Source organism: Fringilla coelebs, assembly GCF_963513975.1.
Source record: "Fringilla coelebs genome assembly, chromosome: 7".
Lineage (NCBI taxonomy): Eukaryota > Metazoa > Chordata > Aves > Passeriformes > Fringillidae > Fringilla > Fringilla coelebs.
This window is the reverse complement of record NC_140035.1, coordinates 8,806,903-8,817,457: the sequence shown is the minus strand read 5'-3', so window position 1 is coordinate 8,817,457 and position 10,555 is coordinate 8,806,903. Positions and strand designations below refer to the sequence as shown.

The following is a 10,555-nucleotide window of genomic DNA, read 5'->3' as shown; positions in this document are numbered from 1 at the left end:
ACCCCATCACATAAAATTATTCTGGCTTTGCAGAAGGGGCTGGTGAGCCTCTATTTGGAATATAGTACCCAGTACTGGTCACCTCATTAGAGAAGTGAGCTGCTACAAATTGGGACGTCGCAACAGAGTCTAAATGATGCAAGAGCTTAATTATTCAGAAAAGGTTTAGAAAAGCTACGGTGTGGCTTGCTGCCTTTGGAAAACAGGAGATTAAAAAGCCAGTTTAGCGGGGTTTGCAGAGCTCTGGGGGAATAGCAAGGATTCACATCCACGGGAAGAACAGAGCGAGTGACAAATACCAGAACAAAAGGGAAATTAACAGAAGCTTAAGTAGGGATGAGCAGCAAAGCAGTGTAATTTATTTGTGAATTTATTTGTATTTAGCACAGTTAATATATGGAAAATTATACTAAAGCTGGAACAGAAACAACTATTAGAAATAATTTTACAAGGCTTTAGACACGTGTGGGAGCTTAAAATAACTCTGTGGGGTGCAACTCATAATTCAGAGGAGAGGAAAAGGACTTAGGTCTTCCTCACAATCTCTTAAAACATTTAGCTCCATTATGCTAAGGAATAGACATAGTTACTTTAATCTGACTATCCATACAATTCTCAGGGAAGGGTTTTCATTTACAAAATTAATTTTCCTTCCAGCTTCAAGTATATAAGTGCGTGTGAAAATAGTCAGAGACACTCGAAAGGACAGGGTTGAACCCTGATCTCAGCAACAGCAGAGCAAAGCCCGAATAACTCCAAGAAAAATTCTGGATGCACGCAGGGATGTAACTGAGATGAGATCTGGTCCTGAAGTGCTGCACTCCAGACAGAAAAAGCTTGATGTCCCCTCCTTAAAGTTCAAGAAAAAAAACTATCAAAAGAGTCCCAAGTCCTTTTGGGGCATTTCCACAGTTCTTGGAAGAAGCCTGTATGTCCCTATTTGCATATGATGCCTCCAGGCCATCAGCTTCAGCAGCGATGGATCAGACTGGGCGGCTCGCTCCTTCGACCTGCAGCTGTGCCTGCTGTAAGAGCAAACGGACTGCCTTCAGCTCCGGCGAGCCCGCTGGGAATTCACCCTTCTAACGCACCGGGGGAGCGTGCGACACCGGCATGTTGCCCTGAGGCAATCTGTGTAATGCCTGTATCTCTCTTTTCTTTCCTCCCAGGTCGGGTGCTCAGCCCGCCGCTCGGAGACACGTGGGTGAGATCCCAACTTTCTCTCCAGGGGAGATCTCCGCAGGCAGTTTACGATGCCAGAGCTCCCGCTGTGCTACCAGCGTTTACTCGGAAAATCACAGGCAATTAATCACAGTTTTCTCGGGGGAAAACCCACTTGATTTGGACCCGTCATTACGCAGGGAAACTACAGAACACCGTGCTGTAACCTAACCTGAACTCTGCTAAAGGCATTTCTTCCTAGGGCTCCCTTTTCACTTGGCAAGCCCTGCCTGCCTTTGGAAAACCGGGACGGGTGTAACGGACCCTGGTTACACTTGGATGTGTTGGGGAGGAAGATGCACCCGCGATGCTGTCCCGCTCATCTTTGGGCCGCCGAGGCAGGACGCGGGGAGCCTGAGGAAGCCGCGGGGAACGCTCTGAGGTGACCTGCTGCCTGGGGGAGCTTTCCCCGGCCCCCTCCCGCGGAAAGCTGTGCGTGTCGGCGGCGGCAGGGAGCTCACCCCGGCGGAACCGGGGCTCCGGCCGCCGTCCGGGCATCGCGCAGGGGCCGTCCCGCTGCGGGCAGAGGGATGGAGGGACGAAGGGATGGAGAGATGCAGGGAGGACGCGCTTCAGGCGGCAGGTGAACGGGACAACGCGATGCGCCCCCGCCCGTCCCGCTCTCGGCGGGGCGCAGTTTGGGCGGCACCCGCAGCGACTCCGCCGGTGACGGCGGGGCGGGCGCGGTCTCCCCCCGCAGCCGGAGTGCCCGGGGACGTGCGGGACGCCCCGCCGCCTCTCCCCTCCCCTCCGCCCGCCCCGCCCGGGGGGCCGCGCCGCCACCGGCGCTCGGCGCGGCGAGCGGCGGCAGACGGGAGCCCCGCGGACCGCAACGACGGCGGCGCCCCGGAGCCCCCCAGGCGGCTCCGCCCCGGCCCCCCGCAGGTGGGTCCGCCCTGCCCGCGCCCCCCACGTCGGGGCGGCGACGGGGGCGGGCGAGCCCGGCCCCCACGCGGGACCGAGGGCTGGAGCCGGGCGCCCGCTCGCCGAGGCGACGCCTCCCGCGCCCGCCCAGCCCCGCCGGGCGCACGGGGCGCCGCGTCCCCTCGGAGCCGAGCGGAGCGGAGCGGGGCGGCTCTCGGCATGGCGGGGCTCCCGGCCGGCCGGCGGGCGGGCTGAGGCGGGGGCCGGGCGGGGAGGCGCCGGCGGCGGGGTCTCACCGCCTCTTCTTGCCGTCCCCCGCAGGGAGCGGCCGGCCCCCCGCGCCACCATTGCCTCGCACGGCAAGGAGGACCTGCTCGCCGCCGCCGCCCGGCTCTGGCAGCGGAGGAGGCGGCTGCTGGCCGCCGCCGGGCTCGCCCTGGCCATGGCCGTCGCGCTGCTGGTCGCCGTGCCCCTGCTGCTGCTGCAAGCGCCCGCCGACACCGGCGCCCACTACGAGATGATGGGCACCTGCCGCATGATCTGCGACCCGTACAGCGGCGGGCGGCCGCCCGGGCCCGGCAGCACCGCCGCCGTGGAGGCCCTGCAGGACCTGGGCGCCAACCCCCCGCCGCCCTTCGTGCAGGGACCCAAGGGGGAGCCGGGCCGCCCGGGCAAGCCGGGCCCCCGCGGGCCGCCCGGGGAGCCGGGCCCGCCGGGTCCGCGGGGCCCGCCGGGGGAGCGGGGCGACGCGGGGAAGCCGGGGCTGCCCGGGCTGGCGCTGGCGGGCGCGGGCGGCGGCGGGAGCGGCGGCGGGGCGGCGGGCGGCGAGGCGGCGGGCGGGCTGAGCGCCGCCTTCAGCGGGCCGCGCATCGCCTTCTACGTGGGGCTCAAGAGCCCCCACGAGGGCTATGAGGTCCTCAAGTTCGACGACGTGGTGACCAACCTGGGCAACCACTACGACCCGGCCAGCGGCAAGTTCACCTGCCAGGTGCGCGGCATCTACTTCTTCACCTACCACATCCTCATGCGCGGCGGCGACGGCACCAGCATGTGGGCCGACCTCTGCAAGAACGGCCAGGTGGGTTCCGCCGCTCCCCCGCGCGTCCTTCCCGCCCGGGGTCCCCCGGTCGCTCCCCTTCCCGCTCCTCCGTCCCGCGGAGGCGGCACCGGCCGCCGCCGCTCCCGGGAAAAGAGCCAGCGGGAGCATCCTTCGCGCCGTCGGGGCGGGGGTGCACCTGTCGAGCCGCGACGAATTGCGAACCTCCCGGTTTGCAAACTTTTCTGCCGGGCTGGGGAGAAGGAGAAGGGAGGACAGAGGCGAGAGGGAGGACACAGGGTAGTGGAGGGGTTGGGAAAGAGGGACTCGGGGCATTGATGGTGCGGGCTGGGGGGACTGATGGAGGGGCCGAAAAGGAGGTCCGTGGAGAACTGGTGGGGAGGCTGCGGAAGAGTGACTCGGAGGGCTAATAGAGGTGCTGGGCAAGAGGGGCAGCGGGGCTGATGTGCCCAGCGGCTGTGTTGGCAGGTGCGGGCCAGTGCCATCGCCCAAGACGCAGACCAGAACTACGACTATGCCAGCAACAGCGTGGTGCTACACCTGGACTCCGGCGACGAAGTGTATGTCAAGCTGGATGGGGGCAAAGCACACGGAGGCAACAACAATAAGTACAGCACTTTCTCTGGCTTTCTTTTATACCCTGATTAACACACAAGTGACACGACACAACTGGCCCCGCCACTGATGCACATGGGGCTGTTTGGCAATTCCATACCCCATTGTGCTGCTGTTCCTGCTGGTGTCCCTGTCTCTGCAGGTCACTTTAGCTTCATTATCAGTTTGTATGTTTTTATTTTCACCCTTGTGGAAACGAAATAGAAATGAAACAAAGTGAACCCCTTCCTTACTCTCCCGCATTTCTTCTGACCCCCACTCTCCCTTTGTCTGCCTGAGTGTTTCGTGTGTCACATGAGGAACTTGGCAGCTTGAAACTCTGAACGGTTCCAGGAGGGTTTAAAAAAGCCCAGAGTTTGGACTGTGTCACACACGGAATTTGAACAGGTCACATTTTTTCATCAATAAGTATTAATGACAATGATGAATTTTCAGATCGACTATTCATGAAGTGGGACTGGATCATAACTGTTTTTTCCTCTGCTGCTTTGTATGGGGTCAAGTGTAAACTTTTCTTTCTGTGCAATGCAATGCTCGTGTGAATGATGGTGTCATTAACGTCAAACCTGTTTCTGTCTGCAAAAGAATTTGGTCATTGACCACAGCCACCCAAATACCACATTAAATTATGTTTTTAGACAATGCCTTCTTGCTTTTTGTCTCTTCCAGTGCTACAAAGAAGCACTGTGGTCGTGCCACAGGAGGGTGGGGAGTAAAGGAGGTGGTCACTTCAGTCCCTTATGTTTATAGTCATATTTAAAGTTAGGATGGGGTTCCTTGCCTAGGTCTTGAATATGGTGCAAGGGGGCTGGGAAGAAGGAGAGAGAGAGGAAAAAAGCTTCACCTTTATGCAGTTTTGTGAAAAGACGGCACACAGTTATCAAGAGGTGAAAGTGGGGGTGTGGAGTGAATCTCCTAAACAGATTTACTGGGTTAAAACCTGATCCAGAGGTTAGCAAAGTACAGGAAAAGGAGTTTAATCAGGTATTATGGAAAGCCATGTTTCTGTAACATGCATGACAAATGTTAAGAAGGCAGCGGGGGACAGAGTTTGTCTAAACCCTTGCGCTTGCAGTGTGTGTGTGGGTTGGAAAGCACACCTGACTGGAGATGGGTCTGTGCAGTGCATGAGAAGGGCTGGGTGAGAAAACTCGCTCAAGACTGATGGACTCAGACCATTTAGAAGGGTTTTCTCCTCTGTAAATCCCAGTCACCCTTGGTCTTTTTTCAGAGTGCACAGGTATAGTGCATTGGCATGCATCAGTAGTGCACGTGGTTTTGAGCCTTTGGTGGAGGAGGTGCATTTGTCACCATCACCCCAGCAGGTAACCTCCTCAGTTTGGGTAAATTGGGACTGCTCTGCTGAAGCTAGGAGAGGTAAATTGATTTACAAAAGCACTTACTTTCATTTTACTGTCTTGTCATTTCATTTTTCCCTCCTGAAAGTCTTAGCTCCCTATCAGCTCTCTGCCCTTCCCAGTGTTGGTGCAGTTTCACAGATGAGAGAGGCAGGAGCTGGTCTGAAACAGCTCTGCCCAGGCTGGAGCTTTGCCCCTGCCCTGATGTTGCAGGAGCAAAGGGAGCCACAGTCAGATGCACTTGTTCCAGCCCCACTTTGGGGCAGCCCCATGATGACCAAGTTCTTAGAGTCCCTCCTGTCTCCTACCTAGTCCTCAGAGGGTATTGTCTTCTCCTTGGCTGGAAGGGAGGGTCAAAGGGAGAAAGCAATTCCTCCATCCCGTCCTCAAACATCCCCTGCAGGGGCAAGCAGAGTTCATAACCAGGTACACGTGTTAGACACTTATCAATCTCTTATGTCTTGTCGATTTGTACTATTTAGAATATGATTAAATCCAGTGTCTGAGACCATCCAAATGAAGTATAATTGCTATGGATCCTCAATTCCCACCGGATCCGTAATCCTTTTTGACTATTCCTCCTCCCTCCTTCAATGAAATGGAGCTTAGACACAAAGCCCTTGGTTTAAATTTCAAAAAATTAAAATTGACATGCAGCAGCATTAGCAGGAGCCAGGAGGAATTCTAAGGAGGTGCCTGGGCTCTGCTTTATCCTTTGCATTAAGAAGCAATTTGTACTTCTAACAAAGACCCAACTGTTCCCCCTTGGCAAAAGGGCAATGAAGATGCCTTGCAAGGGAATTGCTGTTCACAATACTTAAACAAATTTGAATCTTAGATTTTTAAATCTGTATTCCCTAGTGGAGCCTGCTCCTCTCAATTCAAATGCAGGGCTGGTGGTGTGTGCCTGCCAAGGTGTCAGTAGCTAAGCGGATGATGGATTGATGAGGCAATGGGAAGACACAGGCTCACAGTGGCAGTTTGCCCCGACAGTGATCTATGTATCTGCACATTATCAATGTCATGAGGAGGCTTGAACCACCCTCGCTAGATGTCTCATTTTCCACTTATCTCTTATGTACTAATTATCAGGCTGGATTATTCCCCAGGACAGAAACAAAAAAAAAATTGCTCATCGCCCCTCCACTGACAGTTTACACAATCGATAGAATGAACGGCTCCCTCAGCTGCTCACAGGCTTTTTTTGTTTCCTCTCCTCATTGCAGGGTCTTCTGAGATTGCCTCTGTGGGGGGTTGATAGCTCTCACCCTGCATCTGCTTGGACAGGCTCCTCTGTCCCAGTCATCTTGGTGGTAGCTCAGTGTGTGGGTTGTGGTTTGTTTTTTTTTTTTTCTGAAGTAACACAGGGAAAAGCAATTGGGAGATGAAAAACTTCAGTGCTCAGTGGTGCAGTTATCCAGAAAAGCAGAGGCAGCGCTGCGGATGGGGACGGTGGTCCCTGTGATGCCAGTGGCTGTGGGTGACAGGGTCACACACAGTCCAGCAAACAGCCTGAGGTGGCCTCGTAACCCTCTGGGCTTCAACTTGAGCTTCAAGTGAGTCTTCCTGCCCTTGGGAATGGTCTGTGGGTTCTGCACATTTCATGTCACAAAGATAAGGGCTTGTTTGTCAGGGGGATACCCCGGTACCCTAGTTTGGGTGGGAAGAGGAGGATTAAAGTGTACTCAAGGGCCTGGCCTCAGCTTTCTCTGGGACTGGCTTTCCCAAATGATACTGCATCTCAAACATTAGCTAGTGTCTGCTCTGGAGGTCTGACCCCTCAGAGGTGTTATTTATTTGATGAGTTAAGCAAATGTGCTTTTAAGAATTAGGACGTGATCAGGTGTGATGTGAATAGGGAAAGCCCCCCAGAAAGGAGTGGAATATTGGAGTTTTAGACAAAAAGTGCTCTCTGTTTCTGAGCCCAGCCATGTGCTTAAATTAAAATCATAATACAAAACTTAAATTAAAAAAAAAAAAAAGACAGATGTTCATGCTGCCAAAGTAGCTTAGATACTGCACCAGCAAATCCTTGATCTTTGTGCTACCAATGTGAAACCTTGACCTGGTCAGCACTGGCAATGGAAGAGATCTCTGGAGGAGAGGTGAGCAGGGAGATGTTGAAGCACACAAACAGTGTGAAAGGGGAAATGGGGATGCTGCTGAGAGCCCTGAGGGGTTGCCAGCCACCCCATGTCTGTGGCTGTCCCCTGGAGGAAGGTGTTCAGCTTACTCTGCTCTACGCAAGCGAGTGGATTTGTGGCTGGCCACTTGTTTTCTTCTTGACCTTCACTGGTTTGGGAAACTCTTGGCAAGTCTCTGGGGAGGTGGGTGAGGAAATCCTGCTTTGTCTAGGGTGAAGAGGGTGAGCTGCTGGTGCTGAGTTTTCTCCAGCCAGGGTACAGAGTTGAGGAATCCATGCTGTGAGAGCAGCTGGTGTCGGGTGTCCTGTGCCAAGTCTGGTGCCTCTGTGTTTTCCAGGATCTCAGCTTGCAGATTTCCTCCTTGATGCTCATTCCATTGTGGAACAGGGCCTGGGCCAGTGGGGCTCCCTGTCTTGCAGCAGCAAGAACAGTCCCATGTTGGGTTCTCCTTTTCCCCTTTTGCTGTAAGAAAAGCAAAGTGTTGCTTTTTGTGCTTGCTGTCTTTACACACTTGCATTGAGCCATGCATTGGTCTTTGACTTGCTGCTTTTGAAACTCACTCTGGGCATTTTTTTTTGGTGATTTAAAGCTTGTTTATCTCTTTGCTTGACTTCTTCAGTGGCTCACAGTGCCTGGACAGGTTTAATTTGTGAACTCAAAAAGTATGGAGGATGGGTTTTGGTGGATATTCATGTTCTTTTTCTGTTTATGCAACAGGCTAATTATATTAAGGGGTCTGTGACAATAGAGGCAAAATGGCATAGAAATCTATTTCAAATCTGTGTTAAATACTTTTTTTTTGGTAACATTCTATTTTTTTTTTTCCGTTTTGTGATTGGACTGAACTGTGGGAAAAAAAAATCCTGGTAAAATCATGTGTCTTAGTACTGTCTCTGGGATAAAGAAGCCTGTCAGAATAAAATAAAGACTAACTGAATCTTCACTGACTTTGAGACTGCAAGAAGTTTGGTCCTTTTTACTGTGAAAACCTACACGATGCAGAGACCTGGAAGATTAATTACAGACAAGAGAGGTAAATTGTTACTGTGTACACACCCTGTCAGTTTTGGGTGAGAGCCTGCTCTCAGCTGCTTTCACATTTAATGGCAGAAAGAGGTTCAGTTTGTCTATAACTGCAGGTAACATGCAAATGGGGACCCATTTCTCTAGACCAAGCCCATGCCAGTTCAGAAGTGAATCCCTTGGTCACAGAGCAGGTGCCACAGCAGCAGTGCAGGAGAGAGTTCACTATTTCTTGAGCCCACTTGCTCTTGAATGAGCTTCATTTTTGAAGGTTGTGGCGGCATTGCAGCAGGGGCATTAAGGACTAAAGGGGCTGAGCTGCTGGTTCCTCTGTTTTTAGGATCAGTTTGTTAATTGCCTCAATGGTAAGTTACAAAGAGGCCAGCAAAGGGCAAGGCTTGTTCCCTGGATCAGCCAGGGGAACAAGGGCATTCCCTCGTGGGTGACAGGCTGAGCTGGGGTAGGACTTGGTGTTCTAGGCTTGGATATACTTTGGAATTCCCCTCCTTTCCCCCTGCATTCCAGGGCTGAAGCCTTGAGAGCCGGTGGTTTCAGGTGAAAATGTGAAGGGTGCCAAGCCACTGTTGTGTCCTGGCCCCTGCCACAGAGTGCTCAGCAGGAGCTCTCAAGGTTTTGCAGAGCAAAATTCAGAGGGAGCTATGAGTGATGATCCTGTTTCCTTGCAGAAAAAGCCCCCCAAATGCCCACAAATTGGGTCCTTCCAATTATAAAGTAGCCTGAATTACCCATTCAGCTGTGTGGCACAGCTCTCTCTATATCGTGATAAATGGGAGTAGATTTTCTTCACAGGGGCTTACGACATATCCCTCTCTGTGCATTTGCTCCCATTTTGTTTTTGGTTTTTTTTTTGGCACAAACTAGGGTAGAAACAGAAAAGGCTTGCTTGATCTCTATGATCTGCTGCCCTATTAATGCAGGATTATTTCCTCCAGTGCTCTGTGAGCACGGTGACACAGAGAGCATGGCTTGCCTGCAGCCTTTGACTGTGCTCCTCCCAGTGAGGGCACATTCACATGATCCTGGCTCTCCGTTTTGCTTGCAGCTGCCAGATCATGTCTAGAAAAACAAACAAAAAAAAAGTATCCAGCCGCAGTCTTGAATGCAGCTGAAATGTTTTCTTGGTGACATTTCTCTTTGTCAACAAATTGCTTATCACTTAAGTGTTGTGTTGTGATCCCCATCCCAAAGAGGAGAGATCTACTGCTGAGAATGATGGGGGGGAATGCTCAGGAGAATAACTTGTTTGAAGATGTGAGCCCAGGCTTTATGAATGATGATTCTTTGTTGGATCTTAGCTCTAAGGTGCAATTTCAGTGGTATGATAATGCAGAAAATGTTATAAGTCCTTGGGGAGAAAGCTGCTTTTCAGGTGGTGTCTTGCTCTTCCCTCATTATTGTAATGCTGTTCCTGAAGCTTTGTGTCAGTCATGCTGTGCTGCAGCATGTGAATGCTGGGGGTGATGGGGATCACATCCAGGTGGATCTCTCTGTTTTGTTTTGGTATACAGCTGAATTCTTGACATTTGCTTCCCATTCTTCTAGCACCTTATTTTTCACGGGGCTGTGCTGCTTGGGAGCCCAAGGGCCAAAGTTTGCTTCCAGGTACACTTTTCATCTGATTCTTTTCACACTTAGTTTTCTTCACACTGGAGCAGAATCAATCCTTAAGTACATTACATGTGTATCTTCCCTCGGATTGCCAGTGTGGTAACTGGTTAAGTAGCATTTGGGGATGTAAGATGAATCTCAGTTTTTGTACCCTAGAGGTGGAAATGGTTAAGGTCCATTTTTTTGTCCTGCCCAGCAAGTGTCACTATGTAAATGCTTTTCAGAAAAAACGCCCTGAGAGGGCAGGACAGCTCCTCTTGCTGAAGTCTAGCAACCTGCTGAGGAAAGAGAGGTGTCAAATACCTTTGAAGCTCAGCTTCTCCAAGCCCCTGCTGAGGGCATTGCTGCAGCTGAGAGAGCTCAGATGGTAAACTTCAGCCTCCCCTCACAAAAGGCAAAGCATCCTTGAGGAGTAACTCTGCTGCTATTTATCAATTTGTGTGAGAATGAAGCCTGAATACTATTAGAGCTGAAACACTAATTAAGCCAATAAATTCCTTTGTCTTTTTGGGTGTGTTTGCAATTAATATGCAAAATCCCATTGATTCCAGCAACTCCATAATTCACGATGCAGTGTTATTACATATTGACGTGGTACCCTGTGAAACATCCAAAAGACACTGCTGTGCATAGTAAGGATCCTG

At 52.1% G+C, this 10,555-nt stretch overlaps 1 protein-coding gene across 1 annotated transcript; it reads left to right on the top strand.

The window, feature by feature from the left end:
• Positions 1-2,413: 2,413 nt before the first annotated feature.
• Positions 2,414-3,790, top strand: C1QL2 (complement C1q like 2; the record flags this gene model as incomplete). The annotated part of the gene is made up of 2 exons (XM_084208886.1): positions 2,414-3,163; positions 3,611-3,790. Exons 1-2 carry the CDS (start codon positions 2,528-2,530, stop codon positions 3,788-3,790), a joined length of 816 nt encoding a protein of 271 aa, XP_084065012.1. The 5' UTR covers positions 2,414-2,527.
• Between the last annotated feature and the right edge of the window lie 6,765 nt (positions 3,791-10,555).